This window comes from Dasypus novemcinctus, chromosome 20, assembly GCF_030445035.2.
Source record: "Dasypus novemcinctus isolate mDasNov1 chromosome 20, mDasNov1.1.hap2, whole genome shotgun sequence".
NCBI lineage: Eukaryota > Metazoa > Chordata > Mammalia > Cingulata > Dasypodidae > Dasypus > Dasypus novemcinctus.
Window position 1 is genome coordinate 20,769,233 of NC_080692.1, and position 24,344 is coordinate 20,793,576.

The window sequence follows — 24,344 nt, forward strand, 5'->3', positions numbered from 1 at the left end:
AACAAAGCAACAAAATACATGAAGCAAAAGCTGACATAACAAAGGGAAAAGCAGACAATTCAACAATAATACATGTAGATGTCAATATATCACTTTCAATAATGGATAGAACAACTAGACAGAAAATCATAAGGAAATAGAAGACTTGAATGATACTGTAAAACAACTAGATCTAAAGACACCTATAGAACACTCCACCAAACAATGGAATATATATTCTTCTCAAGTACACATGGAACATTCTCCAGGATAGACCATATCTAGGCCATAAAACAAACCTCAACAAATGTAAAAGGATAGAAATAACAAAGTATATTTTCCAACCACAATGGAATGAAATTAGAAAGAAATATCAGAAAAAAATTTGGAAATTCACAAATATGTGGAAATAAACAGCACACTCCTAAATAAACAATGGGTCAAAGATGAAATCAAAGTGAAAATTAGAAAATATTTTGAGATGCATGAAAATTAAGATACAACATATAAAAATGTATGGGATGCAGCTGAAGTAGTGCTTAGAGAGAAATTTATAGCTATAAATGCCTATCTTAAATTCACAGAAAAATCTCAAATCAGTAATCTAATGTTCCACCTTAAAACACTGAATAAAGAAGAGTAAACTAAACCTAATAAAGTTGAAAGAAGGAAATAAAGATTAGAATGGAAATTAATGAAATAGAGGGTAGAAAAACAATAGAGAAAATATTGAAACCCAAAACAGGTTCTTTGGAAAGATCGACAAAAGTGACACATTTTTAGTTAGATTGACCAAGAAAAATAGAGAAAAGGCTTAAATCACAAGACATTTATAGAAATAAAAAGTATTATAAAGAAATAGCATGAACGATTACTTGCCAAGAAATTAGGTAACTTAGATGAAAGGGACAAATTCTAAGATACACAAACTACCAAAACTGACCCAAGAAGAAATAGACAATTTGAATCAACTGTAATGAGTGAAGCAATGGAACTGGTAATTAAGAGAGAAAAAAAGTAATAACACAAAGAAAAGACCAGACTCAGATGGCTTCACTGCTGAATTCTACCAAGCATTTTATTTTTTTTAAAAGATTTATTTTTTTAAATTTATTTCTCTCTACCCCCCATCCCCCAGTTGTCTGTTCTCTGTGTCCATTTGCTGTGTGTTCTGTGTCCGTTTATATTCTTCTCAGTGGCACTGGGAATCTGTGTCACTTTTTTTGTTGTTGTTGCATCACCTTGCTGTGTCAGCTCTCTGTATGTGCGATGGCCACTCCTGGGCAGGCTGCACTTTTTTCATGGGGGGCGGTTCTCCTTACAGGGCACACTCCTTGTGCTTGGGGCTCCCCTACATGGGGGACACCCCTGTGTGGCATGGCACTCCTTGCATGCATCAGCACTACGCCTGGGCCAGCTCACCACACGGGTCAGGAGGCCCTGGGTTTGAGCCTGGACCTCCTATGTGGTAGGTGGATGCTCTATCCATTGAACCAAATCCGCTTCCCCAAGCATTTTAAATAAAAATTAATAGCAATTATTCACAAACTCTTCCAAAATACAGGAAAGGAGGGACCACTTCTCAACTCATTTTACTAGACCGATATTACCCTGATGCTAAAACCATTACAAAGACATTCCAAGAAAAGAAAATGACAGAACAATATCTCCTATGAATATGGATGCAAGAATCCTCAAGAAAATAACAGCAAACTGAATCCAATAACATATTTTAAAAAAAGAATTATACACCATGATCAAGTGGGATTTATCCCAGGAATGCAAAGATCAGTTAACAGCTGAAAATCAATTAATGTAATATGTCATATCCAAAGAATAAACACCAAAAATTAAGTGATCTTCTCAATAATGCAGAAAAAGCATTTGACAAACCCAACATCTTTTCATGATAAAACACTTAATAAACTAGGTGTATTAGTCAGCTAAAGGGGTGCTGATGCAAAATACCAGAAATTGGTTGTTTTTTTTTTTAACATTTATTTATTTATCTCCCCTTCTCCCCCTACCCTGGTTGTCTGTTCTGTGTGTCTATTTGCTGCGTCATCTTCTTTGTCCACTTCTGTTGTTGTCAGCGGCATGGGAATCTGTGTTTCTTTTTGTTGCATCATCTTGTGTCAGCTCTCCATGTGTGCGGCACCATTCCTGGGCAGGCTACACTTTCTTTCGCGCTGGGTGGCTCTCCTTATGGGGCGCACTCCTTGAGCATGGGACTCCCCTATGTGGGGGACACCCCTGTGTGGCATGGCACTCCTTGTGCACATCAGCACTGCGTATGGGCCAGCTCATCACATGGGTCAAGGAGGCCCGGGGTTTGAACCGCGGACCCCCCATGTGGTAGACAGAAGCCCTAACCACTGGGCCAAGTTTGCTGCCAGGTTGGTTTTTATAAAGGGTATTTATTTGGGTTAGGATCTTACAAATTCCAGGCCATAAGCATAAGTTACTTCCTGTAACCAAAGTCTATTTTTACATGTTGGGGCAAGATGGCTGCTGACATTGGCGAGGGTTCAGGCTTCCTGGGTTCCTCCCTTCCAGGGTCTTGCTTCTCTCAAGGTTCAGGGTTCCTCTCTTCCTAGGGCTTGCTTCTGTTTCCTCTGTGAGCTTCCCGGGGCTCCAGTTTAAGGCTTAGTTATGAACTCCAAAAATAGACATTGGTTTCAGCATCAAACTCCAACATCAAAACTTCAACATCAAAAACCCTCAGCATCGAGGCTGGCAGAAGGTTTGCCCTCATGCACAACTGAGCAGAGTCAGAGAGACAGATAAAGCAGATACAACCCCCAGATATTGGTTCCTTTGAGGGCTAAAGAGACCCATGGGAGTTATGGTCATGGCCGATGGGGTTAACTACCAGGGCAGATGGCCCCTCTTTGGAAATGGTGTTTATGTGTGATGAATCTGGACTCAGATGGGATCTCCCTTCATAAGACTTTCATGCTAATGTGCTGGAGGTGCAGTTAATGTTGGGGTTTAAGATATATTTAGGGGATTTGAATCTCTGGACTGACAATGTGATAGCCAGATCCTGAGCCTCAACAGACTCCAGCACTTACAATCTGATTTATTGGACTTACCACACTCAGCTAAGATGGAGGTGAAGAAGGACAACCACCACACCATGGAGCCTAGAGTGATTACAACTGAAAATGGGAGGATTGCATCCAGCATCCAGGTGGAATCTGAGCCTCCTCTTGACATAAAGGTGCAATGGACACAACCAATCCAGTGTCCACATAGAAGAGGTGGCATTGGATTGGGAAAAGTGGACATAATGGACAAAGGGTATGGGGAAAGGCAGGAAGAGATGAGAGGTGGAGGCGTCTTCGGGACATGGAGCTGCCCTGGATGGTGCTTCAGAGGTAATCACCGGACATTGTAAATCCTCACAGGGCCTACATGATGGAATAGAGGAGAGTATGGGCCATGATGTGAACCAATGTATATGAGGTGCAGAGGTGCCCAAAGATGTACTTACCAAATCCAATGGATGTGTCATGATGATGGGAACGAGTGTTGTTGGGGGGGGGAGAGGGGGGGTGGGGGGGTGGGGTTGAATGGGACCTCACATATATATTTTTAATGTAATATTATTACAAAGTCAATAAAAAATAAAAAAATTAAAAAAAAAAAAAAAAACCCTCAGCATCGAAAAGCTTCAACTCTGTCCTTTGCCATGCCCTTGGTGGGTGGGGACTCAACACCCTAATGATGTGGCCCAATCAAAGCCCTAATCATAACTTAATCATGCCCAGGTACAGACCAGATTACAAACATAAACCAATATCTATTTTTGGAATTCATAATTATATCAAACTGCCACAATAGGAATAGACGGAAACTTCCTCAAACTGATAAAGGGCATCAATGAAAAACACATAACTAACATCATGCTTAATGTGAATGATTGGATGTTTCCCCCCTAAGATCAGGAAAAAGATAAGGATGTTCTTCCTCATCACTTCTACTCAATATAGTACTAGAGACACTAGTCAGAACAATTAGTCAAGAAAAAGAAACAAAAGACATCCACTTTGGAAAAGACGAAGCAAATCTCTCTCTGATTACAGATGACATGATCTCCTATATAGAAAATCCTAAGGAAGCCACTAAAAAACTAGTAGAAGTAATAAACAAATTCGTATACAAAATCAGTATATAAAAATCATTTATAGGAAACGGACTTTGGCCCAGTGGTTAGGGCGTCCGTCTACCATATGGGAGGTACGCGGTTCAAACCCCAGGCCTCCTTGACCCGTGTGGAGCTGGCCATGTGCAGCGCTGATGCGCGCGAAGAGTGCCGTGCCACGCAAGGGTGTCCCCCGCATGGGGGAGCCCCACGCGCAAGGAGTGCGCCCGTGAGGAAAGCCGCCCGGCGTGAAAAGGAAGAGCAGCCTGCCCAGGAATGGCGCCGCCCACACTTCCCATGCCGCTGACGACAACAGAAGCGGACAAAGAAACAAGGCGCAGCAAATAGACACCAAGAACAGACAACCAGGGGCGGGGGGTGGAATTAAATAAATAAATAAATCTTTTTTTAAAAAAATCATTTATAATTTTATAGATTTGCAACGAACAATCTGAAAATGAAATTAAGAAAGTTCCATTTACAATAGCATCAAAACAATAAAACCAGTAAATTTAACAAAATGTGCAAAATTTATAATCTAAAAACTACAAAACTTTGTTGAAAGTAATTAAAGAAAATCTAAATAATTGGAAAAACATCCCATGTTCATGAACTGGAAGACTTAGCATTGCTAAAATGACAATAATCCCCAAACTGGTCTACGGATTCCCTATCAGAATCTCAGCTGACTTCTTTAAGAAACTGACAAGATTATTCTAAAATTTATATGGAATTGCAAAGGAACCACAATAGACAAAACAATCTTGAAAGTAGGTAGACTCACACTTACTGATTGCAAAACTTACTACAAATCAACAGTAACCAAGACACAAATATATAGATGAATGGAACAGAAGAATCCATGGTCAATTAAATCTATGGTCAATTGATTTTCAACAAGTGTGCCAAGACTATCCAATGGAGAAAGAATCATATTTCAGCAAATGATGCTGGGACAGCTAGATAGCCACATACAAAAGAATAAAGTCAAACCCTTTACTCATATCTTACACAAAAATTAACTCAAAACGGATCAAAGACCTAAATGTAAAACATAAAGTGATAAAATGCTTAGAAGAAAACATACACCTTAGAGTTGGCAAAGAATTCTTAGATATGACACCAAAAGCACAAGAGAAAAGAAAAATAGATAAATTAGAACTTTCCTACAATTAAAAATGTGTGCTTCAAAGGACATCATCAAGAAAGTAAAAGGAAAACCTATAGAATGGAAGAAAATCTTTGTAAATCATATAGTAGACAAGGGACTCAGGTGGAGAATATACAAAGAACTCTTACAACTCAATAATAAAAAGACAACCCAATTAAAAATGGTCAAAATACTGCAAGTGTTTTGGGAGCAGAGACCGTGTGGCTCTTGGACACCACCGCCGCATAAATACCTGTGGCATATAATGTTCAGAGACTAGAAGAATCTAACCCAAAATGTTAGCAGGTTTCTATCTAACCGGTAGGACAAATGATCATTTCTTTTCTTCCTCCTACTTTTCTCCATTTCTACTTTTACACAGTACATTTACAACAGGAAAAATAAACTTCATTTAAAATAATCAACCATTTCCTTAAGGAATAGCCCATCCTCCTTTCTTTTTTTTTTTTTTAAAGATTTATTTATTTATTTAATTCCCCCCCTCCCCTGGTTGTCTGTTCTTGGTGTCTATTTGCTGCGTCTTGTTTCTTTGTCCGCTTCTGTCGTCGTCAGCGGCACGGGAAGTGTGGGCAGCGCCATTCCTGGGCAGGCTGCTCTTTCTTTTCACGCTGGGCGGCTTTCCTCACGGGCGCACTCCTTGCGCGTGGGGCTCCCCCACGCGGGGGACACCCTTGCGTGGCACGGCACTCCTTGCGCGCATCAGCACTCCTTGCGCGCATCAGCACTGCGCACGGCCAGCTCCACACGGGTCAAGGAGGCCCGGGGTTTGAACCCGTTTGAACCCCGGACCTCCCATATGGTAGACGGACGCCCTAACCACTGGGCCAAAGTCCGTTTCCCTCTCCTTTCTAATCTTCCCTGGCCCCTTGCATAACCCAGAACCCAATTCCAAAGCCAAGACTCACCTTTCTGTAAGAGGGTCATGTCATCCTCATGTATTTGATTCAGGCTTATCTGCTTTGCTGTTAATCCTAAAGGTAGGACAGATAGAAAGTCCTTCCAGAATTCCTGGACTTTTGGCACATCCCTCTCTCCAGAGCCAGTAGTGAATAAGGACCTTGTAAACCAGTTCTAAGCAAGGAATGTATCTAAGAGTCACCTTGCAGCCTGGATGTCAGTGTCTTAATAAAAGAACACCTTTTCAGAGCAGCTGCGACTCAGAAAGAAATATTGCTGGCAGGCGAAAAATAGAGCATTTGGTGGATGTTAAACTTCATGGGGTTCCCATGCTAATATAAATATGGGTAAAGGTAACAAGGCAATTTATTTGCAAAGGTGAAATACACATTGCCAACAAACATGGGGAACAATCTTCAACCTTGCTGCTCATAAAAATACTATTAATCAAAACAATATGTCAATTGCAATGAATGTACCACACTGATGAAAGATGTTGCTAATGTGGGAAAATGTGGGAGGTGTGGGGAGTGGGGCATATGGGAATCCCCTATATATTCTCTGTAACATTTATGTAATCAAAATATCTTTTCAAAAAAGTGAAAAATTTTTTTAAATTACAAAAAACAATATGAAGATACCATTTTTGAACTAACAAATTGGAAATGGTTTTAACAAAATAATCATGATGGTGTGTAGAGATTTAACCACCTGCATCCTTGCTTATTATAAAAAGATACAATCTCAATATTTTAAAACATGGATTAATTAAAGTGTGTTTCATCCATCCATCCATCCATCAAATGGAATATTGGGTAATATTAAAAATAATGTTGGAGAATATATAACGACATGTATTTATGAGACGGCAAGGGAAAAACTGTACCAAATTATCTACATTTTTGAAAGGCATATGTAAGCATGTGTATATGTGTGTGTCTGGTGTATTCTTAAGAAAGACTCCAGAATATTAGCAAAGGTTATATCCAAATGGTAGAATTATTTCTGGTGATGATTTTCTTCTATTTGCCAATCTGAGTTTTTCAGATTTTCTAACATTAACACATACTACTATTATAGCTTGAAACAAAAATGTTTTGGAAAATCCATAGGGTTCCAGTGAAAATGATAATTTTCTTCCTGGTTAATATAGTTCTCTTCCACAAAGCAGAACTCTGACAGTGGACTCAAGGAGGCTGGGGCCAAGGAACACAACCTACTCTTCCTCCTCTAGCCTTTCTAAAGCAGGATTTGAGACCCAGGCATAGGACGACCTCCTAGTCAAAGCTAGGAAAGGACATGACCTGCTCCATCCTATCGTGGTCCTGGCTTAGCCCTTTAGACAAAGATCAAGGGGGCTCCCCACCGAAGGGAGGAGGAAGGGGTCGCCTGGAGCGCCAGCCTTACCTATGAAGGTGACAGCGGCTGCCCTCAGGGAGGGCTGAGGGCTCTTCAGGAAGCCAAAGCTCTGGAACAGTAACTCCCCAACAAGGTGAGTTCTGCTGGTGTTCACCTGTGGAGCCAAGGAGGGGGTGGCGCTGACCAGAAGTGGCTCCTGGGAATTCTGTATTACAGACCCTGCAGCAGTGGCCCTCTCACCTGTCCACAGCAACAGCATCTGTCCTCAGTCAGCCTAAACTGCTTGAACTTGTAGACCCAGACACCCCTGTCCCACCCCACCCCCAGCATGGTGCAAGCTCAGGAAGAAGTTCATAAAGAGACTTTCACTCCTTGGTACCAACATGATAAGGCAGAAAACACCTGACGTGGAAACAGGAGACCCAGGTTTAAATACTGGTTCTGACACTTACTGGCTTCAGTTTTCTCATTTGTAGAAATAAAGTGTATGCCTTCTTCCAAAAAAAAAATTTAAAGAGAGAAAACCTACCCAATGTCCCTCATATAATTGTAAGTCTCCAATGAAGTACAAAAGTGCTTTCTAAACTCAACCTGTGTAAGGGATTCATAATATTAGAATTACTGAGTTCTCATCTACACATTGTCATTTCCAATGACGTAACTGGCCCATCTAGTCGGATTCCTAACATGTGACTTATTCCAGATTTCTGCAGTTAAGATGAATCAAAACTTGGATCACCCAATGACATTTTAGAACTCAAGCCATTCCTAATCTACTTGCTTAGTCTTTAATTTTTTTACTTTTCTACAAGGTTTCCTGCTCTCTGGCCTTTCTTGACTTCATGGGATCCATGGTCTCTCTCTTTTTTTAAAAAATTTACTTATTTATTTCTCCCCACCCCCTTGTTGTTTGCACTTGCTGTGTGCTGTGTCTTTTTTCCCTCTCCCTTCTCCTCCCCCTCCCAGCCCTGCTGGGTTTTTGGTTTTTTGTGTTTTTTTTTGCTGTTGTGTCCATTTGCTCTGTGATCTCCTGTCTCTATTTCTTTTTGTCTTCTCTTCTCATTTTTCTCTTCTAGGATTCACCGGGATTTGATCCTGGGGACCTCTGCTATGGAAAGAGATTCCCTGTCAATTGCACCACCTCAGTTCCTGGTTTTTGCTATGCTTCACCTTGATTCTCCCCTTTGTCTCTTTTGTGACATCATCATGCCGCATGACTCACTTGCACAGGAACTGGCTCACCGTGTGGGCACTTGGCTTGCTGCATAGGCACTCAACTAGCCACACGGGCATTGGCTCACCACGCGGGCATTCACGTGGACACTTGGCTTGCTACGCAGGTACTTGGGCAGGCACTTGGCTCACCACATGGGCACTTGGCTCACCACATGGGCACTCGGCTCACCATGTGGACACTCGGCTCACCACGTGGGCACTGGCTTGCCGTGCAGGCATACTTTCCCTTCTTCTTTTCCACTAGGAGGCCCCAGGGATCGAACCCAAGTCCTCCAATATGGTAGGCGGAGGCCTTATCACTTGAGCCACATCTGCTTTCCAGGAGCCATGGTCTCTTACCAGAAGACCTCTGTGCTATCACCATCCACTAACCTGACATGACTTCCTTGGAATCTGAAGGCAGAGACTGGGGTCCTAAAAGGATCAAATATGGAGAGAACCAGGGACTGGCATCCCATATGTGGGTTCTCAGAGCTTGCTGATGATAAAGAATCAGAATCAAGGAATTGAAGGAATATATCCTCTGCCTGCCCTCCCCTCCTTGCCCACCCAGCCTGCTCTTGAGGCCTGAGCATGAATATGACCTGGCTTTCCCCCAGAGACTCTCGCTCACCAGGTGCTTGCATGTTTCTTCCAAAACCTGGATGTGATCACTAAGGGTGATGTGCCGGAACGTCTGTGTGAGGGATGACCAGCCAATCACATTAGTCCACTCAGTCAGGGCCCCTCCACAAGCCTGTGGGATGGAGAGAAGGGAATCCCCAAAATCCGCCTCCTAGAACTCTGCAGAGCTAGGCCAGGAAGCTAAATGGGGGCCATGAAGCCAACCCCCAAGGGGCCAGGGTCAGCTGAAACATGGGTCCTTATTCAAGATCAGGGACGTATGGCTTCAGGGAGCAGAACCATATCAGGATAAGACAAGGACACTGAAGTGAGGTTAAAAGGGCTCAGAACCGCCTCAGCACAGTTGCAGCTCCTACTCTGTGGTTTGTTGGACTTGCACAGGTCGGCTAACAGGGAGGTGAAGATGGTCAACCACAACACCAGGAAACTGAGAGTGCCTACAACTGCAAGCAGGAGAATCACATCCATCAACCATGTGGGATCTAAGCCCCCTCTCGATTTAGAGGTGGAGTGGACATCACCAACCCAGGATCCACAGGATGGAGGAATAAAATATGGATTAGAGTGGACTTACTGGTATTCTACTATAGAACTATTGTGACTCTAGCAATAGAGGAAATTGTATCATTGATGTGGAGAAAGTGGCCAAGGGAGTTGCTGAGGGCAGGGAGAGCGAAGAAGAGATGTGATGTGGGGGCATTTTCGGGACTTGGAGTTGTCCTCAATGATATTGCAGGGACAGATGCTGGACATTATATATCCTTCCATAACCCACTGAATGGACTGGGGGAGAGTGTAAACTATAATGTGAACTATAATCCATGCGGTGCAGCAGTGCTCCAAAATGTATTCACCAAATGTAATGAATGTGCCACAATGATGAAAGAAGTTGTTGATGTGGGAGGAGTGCAGGGTGGGGGGTGGGGTATGTGGGAACCTCATTTTCTTTTTTAAGATTTATTTATTTATTTATTTCCTCTCATCCTGCCCCAGTTGTCTGTTCTCTGTGTCTATTTGCTGCATGTTCTTTGTCCGCTTCTGTTGTCAGCAGCATGGGAATCTGTGTTTCTTTTTGTTACATCATCTTGCTGTGTCAGCTCTCCATGTGTGCAGCAGCATTCCTGGGCAGGCTGCACTTTCTTTTGCGCTGGGCGTCTCTCCTTACGGGGCGCACTCCTTGCGCGTGGGGCTCCCCTACGCGGGGGACACCCCTGCGTGGCACGACACTCTCTCCATGCATCAGCACTGCGCATGGGCCAGCTCCACACAGGTCAAGGAGGCCCGGGGTTTGAACCATGGACCTCCCATGTGGTAGACGGACACCCTAACCACTGGGCCAAGTCCGCTTCCCTCATATTTTTTAATTTAACATTTCTTGGTATCTATGTACCTTATAAAAAAGAGGGAGGGAGGGAGGGAGGGAGGGAGGGAGGGAGGGAGGGAGGGAGGGAGGGAGGGAGGGAGGAAGGAAGGAAGGAAGGAAGGAAGGAAGGAAGGAAGGAAGGAAGGAAGGAAGGAAGGAAGGAAATTAAAAAATAAAAGTGCTCAGAACCAACCCAAAGAGTAGGCGTAGAATGTACAGCCAATGCTGGGATCGTGAAAAAGGACTAAAGGGAAGGCGCTGTCCTCTAGCAGAAAGGGAGGACACGTATGAGGCCCAAGGCCAGCAGGACCAGCATCACCAGTACCTTGACCACCTCGGCATTGTTGTCCTGAATGCTGAGCAGCAGCGGGACTAGGAAAGCGTAGATCTCTTTCTGGATGGTGGTTCCAGGCTTGAATTTGTTAATTTGATGTAGCATGTGGCCCAGGGCAGAGGTGGCCGAGATCCTCACCTGGTCCCTCTCCTGCCATAAAGAGCAAAATGGCCATAGGGAGGGTGTGGATTCCCTCTGACCCCGCCAGGCCTGGCTACCATCTCCCACATCTCACCCTCCATGTATAAAGTGCACTGATTGCATTGTGTTAACATATGTAAAGACATCACAATTTGTGGATCTGAGCAATTCTTCTTCTCTTTAGACCCCTAGAGCCAATAAGTCATCTTCTTAAGGCACAGCACTAGTGAAACCAAGATGAAAGTTTCATTTCTGCCATGGACCAGATCTACAGCTATTCAAGAATGACAAATTTTTAAAAATACATAGAGTTATCCTAGTGGTACTATAAATAAAATTGTTTAAAACTATATTAGGGGGGCAGTGGACTTGGTCCAGTGGTTAGGGAGTCCGTCTACCACATGGGAGGTCCATGGTTCAATGTGGAACTGGCCCATGCACAGGGCTGATGCGCGCAAGGAGTGCCGTGCCACGCAGGGGTGTCCCCCGCGTAGGGGAGCCCCATGCGCAAGGAGTGCGCCCCGTAAGGAGAGCCGCCCAGCACGAAAGAAAGTGCAGCCTGCCCAGGAATGGTGCCGCACACACGGAGAGCTGACGCAGCAAGATGACACAACAAAAAAAGAAACACAGATCCCGGTGCCGCTGACAACAACAGAAACGGACAAAGAAGAAGACGCAGCAAATAGACACAGAACAGACAACCGGGGTGGGGATGGTGGGGGAAGGAGAGAAAAATAAATAAATAAATAAATCTTTTAAAAAAAAACTATATTAGGGAAGTGAATGTGGCTCTAGCAATTGGGCTCCCATCTACCATGTAGGAGGTCCAGGGTTTGATTCCCAGGGCCTCCTGGTGAAGGCAAGCTGGTCACATGGCGAACTAGCCTGAGTGGAGAGCTGGCCCATGCAGAGTACTGATCCTGGCCTGTGCAGAAGTCCTGGCCCACGCAGGAGTGCTGGCTGGCACAGAGAGCTGGTGCAGCAAGATGATGCAACAAAAAAAGACACAGAGGGAGACATTAAGAGATGCAGCAGACCAGGGAGCTGATGTGGCGCAAGAGATGGACTGCCTCTCTCCCACTCTTTAAGGTCCCAGGATGAGTTCCCAGTGCCACCTAAAGAGAAGACAGGCAGACACAGAAGAACACACAGCGAATGGACAGAAAGGAGAGAGCGAGCGCAAAACAACAAGGGGGTGGAGAGATAAATAAGTAAATAAATCTTTTTTAAAAAACTATATTAGCTTGTGTTCACTAACAATGGTCACAAACAGCTAAACTGTGCACACTTCCAGGAGCATATTAAATATTAATTCAGCAAATATTTATGAAGCAAGTATCATAAGCTCAGTGCAGTGTCAATTAAGAGACAAAAATGTGATAAGACAGTCTGTGTACATCCTTGTAGGATGTGGAAAACAGATATTTTAACCAGTTGAATGCATACATTATTATTTTTTTGCACCATGAGCACAATAGCTCAACGGAGGATTCAATGTTGGTACTTTCATTTAAAAAACAAATAGAATATGTATCACATGCAGATTGGCTCAAGATGAGTCACTGAGCATTGCTTCAGCCATCCCCTCTTGCCCCAGATCTCTAGAAGAAATTGTAGAGGTACCTTTTTAAAATCCGTAATGACTCTGAAATATTAGAACAACCCCCTCCAGAGAATTAAAGAATCCTTTAAAGACAAACAGCAGCTAGGATTGGAATTAACATAGAAATCACAGCCCAAAATGTGAGCAAGAAAGAACTGCTGCAGGTGAGAGTGCCCCTGAGGATGCTTCAAGCTTGGCCTTGTGAATATGGAGAGCAGAAGAGAACTCTGGGCAACCAACAGGGTGATCCACTGAGGTGCTGGAGTAGGAGTAGCCATACAGTTCAATGTCTCCCTATACCCTGCCCTCCCCCAATCCCCCTTACCAAGTAGCAAGAAGCAGAGGCATATATCCCCCAAACAGAACAGGGCACGTGGGTGTTTAGCCCAGGGAAATAAGCTAGTGCCCAGGAAGATCAGGGAGACCCACACTCAAAAGACTGGCTATTGGCATGTCCAACTGTCCACAGATTCCTTGATTTGCCCCCACTTCCTCTAATTACTAAAGTCAGTCTGCAGTAAAAGGCATTACTTTCATGGAGGGCCAGCAGAGAATCTCTAATTCAAAAATGCTGAAAACTGCTACCAAGAATCACCAAACATCTCAGAAAACCAACATCACAAAAGAGGGGAAACTTATTCAAGAAACAAACAAAAAACTTAGTATCCAAGGGCATAGTTTCTAATACAATCTGAACAAAACTTCAGAGATAATACAACTAAGTCCTTTTTTTAAAATTGAGTTTTGCTTTTTTCAAAGACTTATTTATTTCTCTCCCTTCCCCCTTCCCCCACCCCAGCTAAATCCTTGGAAAGATTTTTTTTCAGGATATTGAGTACAATCTTTTAAGCACTTGGAAATTCAAACTTTGAAAACAAAAATGAATGAGTGAATGAATGAATATAGGCAAAGGTAAGGCAGTATTAACATAGGATATATAATAGTTATTGAGATATCACACCATCCATCAACCAGAAAAGAAAAATAGAAAGTACCTGCTTCATAATAAATTAAATTAAAACACAATAGATGGATTGAACAGCAGCTAAGGATGAGTTAGTAAAAGAAAATCTGTCCAGGAATTCATCCAAAGTAGATATAAAAGAACAAAGAGATGGAAAAAAAAAATGCTAAGGAATTGGAGGATAAATCCAAAGATGTTCCAGAAGACTAGAACAAAAAGAAGAGAAAAGAGGACATACTAAACAAAATAATATAAGAAAACTTTATAGGTGAGAAGAGTTACAGATGATAAATAAAACTTAAGAAATTAAGTGGATTAAGTTGAATATGACTATGTGATTAGTAAAGCAGGGCATAGAATCCAAATCTTATAACCTCTTGTTTGGTGCTCTTTTCATCTCACTAGGCTGCCACTATACAGATGATGACAATTTAGTATCTCTTGATTACATTATAAATCCTGACTTCCACTTCCAGCAATATGATAGCAATAAACTGACAATTTTCTCACTATAAACAACTTTAAGAGCTAGATAAAATGCACACACACACAAAAATATTTCTCAAGTGTGTAGCAGAGCTTTCAAGAAAGTATGGAAAATTCCTAGGGTCCCAAAATGGAGAGGTTGCTGACACTCCAGCTACTTTGGGAAGAGAGGAGTTTGCTGGTCTCAAAACCTAGGGGCATGGGTTTTAATATTGACTGGTATTTCCAGCCTACATGCAAGTTGGCCAGGAACGTGGAAGTGAGCACACAGGCAGGGAGTGCACCAGGAGAAACCTTCCACTTATGGCTCAAGAAGCCAGAAAGGGAGCTCAAAATGCTCAGAGTAGGGGAATCTCCCATTGCTTTTTCTTCCTTCCATCCTCTTATGCTGCAGCCTTCAAGTAAGCCTCAAGGAACATGTGGGAGCAAAACTCAGAGAAGAGTCCCTTAATCCTTATTTGAAGGAGCTGTGGCCCCAAGAGGATGGGATGAACCCTCATTGCTTTCTTTCTCTCTCTGTCCTCCAACCACCTGAACCCAGATGCAGCTGCGTCACAGAAGTGCCTAGGAGAGCAACTTATCTAAAGTCCAACTTTCTGGCCAGAATACTGGAAAAAGTGAACCCTAGGGAACTGTAAAATACCAGGGAGGTCGAGGAGAGGGAGAACTTCAATGAAACAATCCTAGAAAGTCATTTATGAACTCCTGGGATCACCCACGTTGTGCATTCATAGATCTGGTCCTAAACAGCATACCATAGACTTTGAGAACTGAACTACAAGATAAACAATTGTTCACGTCCCAGACTGACCAACGAGTAGGACAAATTCAGAATAGCAAAGGCTTTGAACTTGGAATTGGCATTGAAATCACAACACACCAAAGGATAGTCAGAACTTACAGCCTGAAATTAAGCAGGCCAATTGTCTGCTAAAACAAAAATATCAACATTTTCCATAGGATTTAAACAAGACCCAGAGTCTCATAACATAATATTCATAATTTCCATGATACAATTCAAAATTACTTAGAATGTGGAAAACTAGGAAAAATCTCAACTCACATGAGAAAAGACAATTTACATGCCAGTGCCAAGAGGGCACAGATGTTGGAATTATCTGATAAAAACTTTTAAGCAGTTATTATGTAAAATGATCCAACAAGCAATAGCAAACACTCTGGAAATGAATATAAAAATACAACATCTCAGCAAAGAAAGAGCCGATTTAAAGAAGAACTGCAGAAAATTTTAGAACTGAGAAGTACAAAATTGGATAGACTCACTAGCAGAATGGAGATGTCAGAGGAAAGAGTCAGTGAACATGAAGATGCATCAATAAAAATTATCCAATCTGAATGTTATGAGTTAAATTGTGTGTCCCCCAAAATATGTTGAAGTTCTAACGCCAGTACCTCAGAATGTGACCTTATTTGGAAATAAGGTTGTTACAGATAGAATTAGTTAAGATGAGGTCATACTGGAGTAGAAGAGGTCTTTAATCCAATATAACTGGTGTCCTATTGGATTAAGAGAAGAAATAGAGACATGCAAGGGGAGAAGGCCCTGTGGAGACAAAGGCAGAGAATGAAGTGCTGCAACTACAAACCAAGGAATGTCAAGGATTACCAGCAAACCACCAGAAGTTAGGAAGAGGCAAGGAAGTGTTCTCCCCTACAGGTATCAGAGGAAGCATTGTCCTGCTGACACCTTGATTTCAAACATCTAGCCTCCAAACTTGTGAGACAATAAATTTCTCGTTTTAAGCCATTGGGTTTGTGGTACTTGATTATGGCAGTCCCCAGAAATGAAGACACTGAAACAACAGAGCCAATAATGATTGAAAATGAACACAGCTTCAGGACCTATGGGATAATAACAAAAGATCTGATATTTGTGTCATCAGCTTCCCAGAAGGAGAGGAAAAACAAATATTTGAAGAAATAATGACTTAAACCTTTCAAGTTTGGTTAAAGACCAATTTCAATGTTCAAGAAGCTCAACAAAGCCCAAATAGGCTAATCCCAAAGAAATTCAAGACCAGAAACATCATAAACTGCTGAGAACTAGAGACAAATATGGACAAAGCAGAGGTTTTCAAAGACTGAAACTGTTTACTACTAAAAGACCCTCACAAAGGAAACATTAAAGGAAAGGGGAAAAATGAATCTAGAAGGGAAAAGAGAGCTGCAAGAAGGAAAGGTAAGCAAAGAAATCTGTAAATGTATGGGTAAGCATAAATAAGTATTGACTATAAAAAATGATGATGATGACGATGGTGATGATTTTGATATAAAGACTGAATTTGATCCCAAAAAACAGAGTATCTACAACTGCATGCAAGAGAGTTCCATCCATCTGCCCCAAGGGATCCAAGTCCCCTCTCAATCAGAAACAGAGTGGGCATCACCATCCCAAAATCCTCAAGATCGAGGAAAGGACAAACATAAGGGGTGAATGCAACTATGGATCCAAGCAGACTTGTTATTCTAGTAATGAAAAACCTTGTAACATTGATATAAAGACAGTAATGAATATAAAAAGACAGTAGTCATCAGAGGTTCTGATGGGAGGGAGAGGGAAGAATAGGGGTAACATGGGGCATTTGGGATATTGGAATTATTCTGCATGATATTGCAATGATGGATATAGGCCAATATACATTTTGTCAAAACCTATAAAATTGTGCAGTGCAAAGTTTAAACCATAATATAAACTATAGACCATGATTAGTAGCAATGCTTAAGTATTTGTTCATCATTTTTAAGAAATGTACCACACTAACGAAAGATGCTATTAATAGGGGGAAATGTGTTGTCCTGGGTGGTGCCCCAGGGACAATTGCCGGATGCTGTATGTCCTCCCATGGCCCACTGGATGGAGCGTGGGAAAGTGTGGGCTATGGTGTGGAACACGGGGCATGGGGTGCAGCGATGCCCGGAGATGTACTCACCAGATGCAGTGGATGTGACATGATGATGGGGGAGACTGTTATTGTGGGGGGAGTGGTGGGGTGGGGGCAGTGGGGGCGAATGGGGACCTCATATTTTTTTAATGTAATATCTTTTTTAAAAATGAATAAATTGAGTAGAATTTGAAAAAAAAAATAGGGGGAAATGTGAGAGGGGGAAGGGGTGGAGTGGAATCCCTTATATTTTCTATATAACTTTTATGTAATCTAAAGCTTCTTTTAAACTACAGGGGGAAACAATTGGGGGGTTTAAAAAGAAGGGAGAATAAAAATACTAGGCAACATTAATATATAAATGGGAGAGTATGATCAGAGTTAAAGCATTCTAAGGTCCTTATATTGTTTGGATGGAAGGTAAAGATATTATCGTTAGACTTTGTTAAGTCAGGAATCCATGTTGAGTTTTAAGTAACCATAAGATAGACAAATCAGACATTGACCCTGCCATCATGGAGTGCTTAGGCTCACAGAGGAGATGAGACCAATCCAAAAATAATTCAAATCCAAGGTTCTCAAAAGTTATAGATGCCAGAGCAGAAGTGCTACAAAGCATGTGTCTCACTAATGCCATGTCCCTTCCAACTCTAAAACTCTATGATCTGTAAGGAGGATGAGACCTAAAGTGGATTGGTACTGGTCTGGAAAATTCAAATTTCTGAGGCTTTGGGTTCTTGCCCCAAGGATCCTAGCAGTCTCGGTCCTTGTATTGTTAGGGAAGAGAGTAGAGTCACTAGTTCTCTCCCCACTCTTCACTCCATAAGCGGAGACTGCAGAAGACCCTTGGTGTCAGAACCAATTTCATATCACTACATCACCTTTTTTTTCCCCCCAGTGGCCCCTTCAGGGAGCTTCTGGTGAGAGACTAAGACAATGAATGTGTGTTACACATGTATGGAAGCAGGAAGACATTTGGCACATGTCCTAGGCATTGCTTCATGTAGCCAAGTCTCCTTTTATCTGCCCCTCAGTTTCTTCAGCCTCCAACCCTAGTCCCTTAGCCCTACCCCAATACCCTTAGTCTGGCTTCCACAGATCATCTCCAGCCCCAGCCCATATTGTGCCCAGACTCATCCTAGGGACTCAGGCCCATACATCACTGAGGAGTGGACATAGTTGCTTGGAGATGCTGCAAAAGGCCACCTTGGTGTCCTCTCCCTGCCCGTGGCAGATGATATTTCGCAGACTCTTCACTGCCTGCATGGTCACTCGCACCTCATCCTTCAGGAAGCCTCGTAAGAGTGGAACCAGGTTCTTAAGAATCTCGGACTATTTGGAGAAAAGCAGAGATCACTCATCGTCCTACAGATTACTCAACACTCTGGGGAGAAGGCTCTGACAGATGATAGATGTTGCCTTAGAGTAACAGAACATGGGGAATCTGGGGGCTGAACACACTGAGGAAGCAGAAGGCTGGTGCTTAGGTTTGGAGAGACTTGAAAACAAACCTATTCAGGCCTAGAAACTGGATGTTGAAGTCTTGGGCTGAGGGGTTAGGGAATATACTAAGTCCTGGGCAACTAAAAGACCCAAAGGACATAGATGAAATGCTTCAGCAGCTAACACTTAATTTGCATTTGGTCCTCACCTTCCCTGCCCAGCCCCTTCTACTCTTACTTGTCCTGGATGCAGTGCCAGGTTACTGATTCCTCGAAGCCCCACTTCCTTCATGATGAGGCTAGGTTCCTTGATCCACTTTATTAGATTTCCTAGAAAGTCTTGTCCCAGGGTCTGAGCCACTGAGCGGTGCCAGAGGAGCTGTGGGGATGAGGGAGATTATGGCTAAGCATGGAGAAAAGGTCATGGGTACCCAGTTTCCCCCATCCCAACCTTCCCTCAGGCCCTATACACAGGTAAGGACTCTGTGCAGTGAGCCGTAGCACATATGTGCACCTGGGTAGAGACTAAAAGTGAGGGGTTGGGTGATAATGCTGCTAAGGCTTGACTTTTGAACCAGGTGCTGGGATCCATGGATCATTCTAGGAGCACCGGAGTTGCTAACCCCCTGCCTAGGATTTCTGCCTCTTCTAACCAGGCCCCAGGAGTGCCAGGATGGACATTTTAGATGGTTTGATACTATTCTTTCCTCCTTTCCAGGGCAAGTTCCTCAGCAACAGGGAATGATTGACTAGGGCTGTTGACCATGCTTGAGGCATGCACCTGTGCATAGCAGGTCCTGGCCAGGATCTTCCAATGATTATCCGTGCTGTAGAGCAGGTTCCGGACATGGTTCAGGATTCGGTGCAGGATATAGGGTTGACAGTTCTTCACAATGCCACTGGGATGGGGCAGAGGAGGCCAGGGCTTGCTGGGAGGAAGTGTGTGCACAGAACAGGGAAGAAGCGAGGGCTGAGGAGCCAGGAGTTCAGAGGGCTGGGACATGGGGAAGGGAAGGTGGGAGGCTGCTATACTTGAGTGCCAGGACTTGGGAGATTTGGGGTCGGGGGCTAGAGTGGTGCCGGGGTGCCAGAGAAAGTGTCCTACCTTGTCAGCTCCATGATTCCTACGTAGTAAAATTTGGGGCAGGACAGAAGGTCCCAGCAGTGATGGTCATTTGCGTAGAGCACCACTTTATCGTATGCAGCAGACTGTATCACCAGCTTCACTGCCTCCAGGGCACAGCTGAAGGTCACCACCATTGAGTTTGTGAGAAAACCGGGACAGAAGGATGGACAAGGCATCGCCACGCCCTGGTTTCCATCCCTATGCTGGCAAAGCAGGAGATAACATTCCTCTCTGTTCCCTTGATTTGGCTTTTCTGCTGACAAGAACCCATGTCCAAGTGCACATTCACTCTCCCCTTCAACCCAGCCCTCATCCAACCACAGAGTCCTCTGAAAGGACAGAATTGGGTTTCCACATTCTCCTCTCAGGGGTGCAAAAGGAGGGCCAGGATCTCTTCACTACCTCATCAAATCAGATTTTCTCTGCTTTATTGGTTTTATTTGTTTTCATTTGCATAGAAGACCTCATTTGAATAAAATCGTTTGGGGTTCAAAAATAAAAAGGATGATGACCACTTATTTAGGAGTCCAACCCCATTTTTACCCATGAGAAAACTGAATTCCAGGAGGGACTTACTCAGGTGATAGCCAGGGACAGAGCTGAGCCAGAGGCCACCCAGACTGATGGGAATGGCCAGACCTGGCCAGGGAGAAGGCCCTTGTCATTGGCCATCTCACTGAACCTCTTTGTGTGTGGAGTTGTGGACATGGACACAAGCAGGTGTGTGAGTCAGCAGTGCAAAGATTAGCAAATGACTCTTATCATGAAAAAGTGAAAAACTACGAGAATATTCTGGAGCATGATGCTGCAGCACCCACACCATATTCTCTTCCCTTCCGACCATTCCCTTCCGCAGGAATCCCTAGAGCAGCTCACCATCCAGGGCCTTCGGGAGTAATCTCACCGCTCCATCACCTGAGATGAGCCTTACCTTGTGGGGTCGAGGGGCTTGCTCTTGCTGCCTGGACCCCCCTCCTTGCTGTATACCACCATCTTCTGGGGGGTGTTTTGCTCAATCACCCAGTAGAGATGACACAGCACAGAGATCAACAGCCGGGGGTAGAGTTCCTGGACAGCCTCTTGGCACAGGGACCCCGACAGCATCTCACACAAGGCACATGTCACCTGGGAGAGGACACGGTAGAATTGACCAGGACTGGGCAAAGACAGAAAATGTTTCTAGGATCCTTCACACTAAAAGGCAAATCTGGAGCCGGCACCACGCTTTCCCTCCCGTCACCCCCAAAGGGCACAATGCACTTTGATTCAGGCTCAAGACCTACCCAAAGACTGGAAACCCACAGCTCATCACTAGGAAAGTGAGGGGGCCACACACATACATGTGATCTGCTTTCTTGTCTACGCCCCTGACATCAGAAATGGAAAGGGGGGTGGTGACTACATTTTCATCAGAGATTGGTTTTTGATATACGTTTCCTATCTCAATTCCAGGTCACCAAATCTTCTCCACCCCCCACGCCACACACGCAGTTTCCCTCTTTTGTAGAAAAATGAGTGCTAATACCAGAATCAGGAGCTAGAGAAAGCTGATGAACTCTACACGTTAATTTCCATATCCATCAAATGGGACTAATACCTTCCCTTTCAACCTCAAGCATTCTTGGAAATCCAAGTGCAAAAAAGAGATTAAAGTAGCTATTGAATGTATAGGACTAATATGATTCCGGTGCTAACACTATTCTCTGGGCCCCTCCTCAAGACCTGCTCCCAGCCCTCAGGTGTCATTGGGTCTTCGGCTCTGCCCCCAAGATCCCAGAACGCTGAGCCCTAAGCCCCTGTAATCCCTGGTACTGACCGCCACAGACTGGAAGTCAATCTCCTGAGATTCCAGTTTCAGGTGGTGCTTTTCCAGGATGCCAATGAGCAGCTGCAGGACATTGATCGTGGTCTCCCGTTGGGTACCGAATGCCTTCCACAGGGCCAGATTGGTTCTGTGGGACCAAGGAAACAGCTACATCATGGGCCCTGCTGGGCATGCTCCTGGGACTAGTCTGGTCTGGGGCCCATGAAAAATCAGTTCTCAGGGGCTAGAAGGAGTAAGACCAAAGAGGACTTGGCTGGAGAACATGGAGATGAAGCTTGACTTGGGCTAGGCAGGACAGAGAAAGAGACAGCGTCCCCCGGGTGGTGGTTTGCATGCCGGGCTTGGGGTGGGCCTGGGGAAGGTCCACCCCTGAAGGACGGTTCCTGGGCAGCAGGAGAGGCACCTGTCCCATGGCAGGGGCCTGTGGAGGAGCAAGGGCACCACCGATTGGGAGTTGTTGCCTGCCAGCGAGCACATGGCCTGCAGGGTCTCCTCCTTTGTGCTGGGCTCCAACTGCAGGTTGAGCCGTTCGACGATGCCCTCCACAATTTCCTGGACCTGCAAGGCAGAGCCAGAAGAAGCCTCAGCAACGTCTTCCCTGCCTCCTTCTCTCCTCTTCACTCTTGACCAACTCCCTACACCCAGGGGGCCGAGGGGCAATCCTGCCAGGGACTCCTTTCTCGAGGCAGAGCTCTGGAGTGACAGAAGCTGAACCAGTGGGGGACCTGCAGACATCAGTGCCAAGGTCCCTGTAGCAAAGGCCTACCTACAACCCCAAAGCCCAGAGAGGAGTTCCCAGGTCTAAGATGCTCCAGCAGGGAAGACAAAAGCCCTGGAGACCCCTCAGGCCTTCTCTCGGCTGGGATCAGCTTCCAGTTCACAAAACTGCAGGGACAGTTGGATCGGCTGTGGAGGGCTTTAGGCTCTGCCCTGCTCCTCACATCCCTGATAAATGCACCCCTGGCAAGTCCACCTGGGTCATGTACCATTTCTGGTACCCCGGCCAGGGAAGTCACACAAATGAGTGAAGCCAATGGGTATCAGGGGATTCACAGGAAGCAGGAGGATATGGAGAGTCCATGCCCCATGAAAAAGGACCGTGGCCACTCAAAGAGTTGTCCTTCAATTTTTAAAAAATTTTCCAACAAAGTGGATTTTTATGTAAACCTTCTCATTTTTACATGATAGCCTAAATTTAAACAACAACAACAAACTATTCAAAGGTCAGAATCATTACACAAGCTTGCTGGTTTGCAAACCACAGCCTTCCCCTTCCCAGAAGTCTAAGACCCCCTGGCATCCCAGGGAAACAGGGTGAATCCCCCACAATAATGCTTCCTCGGGCCCTGGCTACTAGACCCTCCAGCTGCCTACACCTGTGCCGTTGGCTGTTGTCAACTGAGAAGGCGTTACAGTCATGAGCTCAGGGGAACCACAGAGAAGAGCTAGTCCAACCTGCGTTTTAAAGGTGAGTGAATCAGGGTCAAGAGAGGAGAAGGGCCTTACCCCAAGCCCTACTGCTGGTTAATAATAGAGCCAGGAGAGAAACCAGGGTCCCTGGCTGGCAGACCAGGGTTCTTGCTATGCCTGTACTTTACCTTTATCATGTCCTTGCCCCGTTCTTTCATGACAGCACTCATCAGCTGGGCTGCAGCCAGAGACACCTTGGCCCTGCTGTCGGTCAGGCCTTCCATGGCCGTCAGCACCAGAGTGGTGGCTTGGATCTCGGTGAAGTACTCTGCAAACGCCTGCAACAGGACGGGACCTGCTAGACATGCCCGGGTCCCCCCACCTCAGTTAGCCTGTGTTGGTCTTCCTGGTTAGGGTAGAGGATGGAGAGCAAGATGCACTTCTCCTAGGCCTGTGCTGTCTGCCTCGCTCCTAGAGGACCTTTCAATGGGGACAGTGTCTTTGGGAATGGGAGGAGAGAATATGACCCCCAGGCTGCAGAGGAGAGCTGGGAGGGAAGGGCTGGGGCTAAGTTCCTTCGTGATGTCTCTGAGGCCTAGGTTGCTCATAAAGAATGATGAGCATGAAACAAATGCTTCGGGAGGAAGGGTAATAGGGAAGGGTTAGAGCTCATGATGCTCAAGGGGACCATGTGGTAGCCTCGTGGACCATGACTTACATCAGGTGGGAAACTTCCCCCCAAAAAAATGCCACATCCCCCAGTGGCAGGGGAAGAGAGATGGGCTGGAAGAGTCCACCCAAGGGGTCTATAATCTTGTGGAAATGAGAGGCCCAGGCTCTCCCCTCTTTGTCTCTGCCCCATTCTGTCACCTTGGCAATCTTGAAGGTGTTGTTGTAGAACACATTGGCACTGTAGACTTCACTCTTGCCCTCTTCTTCCCATAAGCCCTGTTTTTTCCTTCCCATCTCTGAAACAAAGATATTGCATTCACCTCTCAGACACACAGAACGGTTCTTGCGCTCCCCTTTTCCATCTTGTAGGGACCCTGCCTTAGCCTAACACATCTATTGAACAGTGCCAGCTGGAGGAGATGTGCATCCCATGGGGCTGGGAATAGAGGAAAGGACATGAAGATAAGGAGTGGGCAAGAGTGTGGGGCCTAGTCAGAGTGGGATAACCATTCAAAAGAGCTGTTTCCTGAGCCGGGATTTTGCCCTACGAGGCTCTCTGTAGATGTCTGGGGACAGGTTCTGCAATAGAAAGGAGATGCTCAGGTGACTCGTGGGTTTCACTCTTCTAGAATAGATGAAATGGGTTGGGATGTTCGGGTCTA

The 24,344-nt window shown here is 44.7% G+C and overlaps 1 protein-coding gene across 3 annotated transcripts in view; it reads right to left on the minus strand.

Annotated features, from left to right (window-relative positions):
- Positions 1 to 24,344, minus strand: part of LOC101435567 (maestro heat-like repeat-containing protein family member 1) — a 149,941-nt gene that overhangs the window by 15,014 nt on the left and 110,583 nt on the right. For 2 of the 3 annotated variants that reach the window (XM_058282586.2, XM_071210119.1), the window contains 13 exons: positions 23,881 to 23,978; positions 23,199 to 23,348; positions 22,004 to 22,158; positions 21,592 to 21,727; positions 20,707 to 20,900; positions 19,755 to 19,892; positions 19,431 to 19,578; positions 18,888 to 19,028; positions 18,366 to 18,539; positions 11,102 to 11,260; positions 9,403 to 9,525; positions 7,602 to 7,707; positions 6,203 to 6,268 (listed from right to left, as the gene is read on the minus strand). In XM_058282586.2, coding sequence (XP_058138569.1) covers positions 6,203 to 6,268; positions 7,602 to 7,707; positions 9,403 to 9,525; positions 11,102 to 11,260; positions 18,366 to 18,539; positions 18,888 to 19,028; positions 19,431 to 19,578; positions 19,755 to 19,892; positions 20,707 to 20,900; positions 21,592 to 21,727; positions 22,004 to 22,158; positions 23,199 to 23,348; positions 23,881 to 23,978 — 1,788 coding nt within the window. The remainder of the gene's footprint in view (positions 1 to 6,202; positions 6,269 to 7,601; positions 7,708 to 9,402; positions 9,526 to 11,101; positions 11,261 to 18,365; positions 18,540 to 18,887; positions 19,029 to 19,430; positions 19,579 to 19,754; positions 19,893 to 20,706; positions 20,901 to 21,591; positions 21,728 to 22,003; positions 22,159 to 23,198; positions 23,349 to 23,880; positions 23,979 to 24,344) is intronic. The other variant, XM_058282585.2, reaches the window with a different exon arrangement.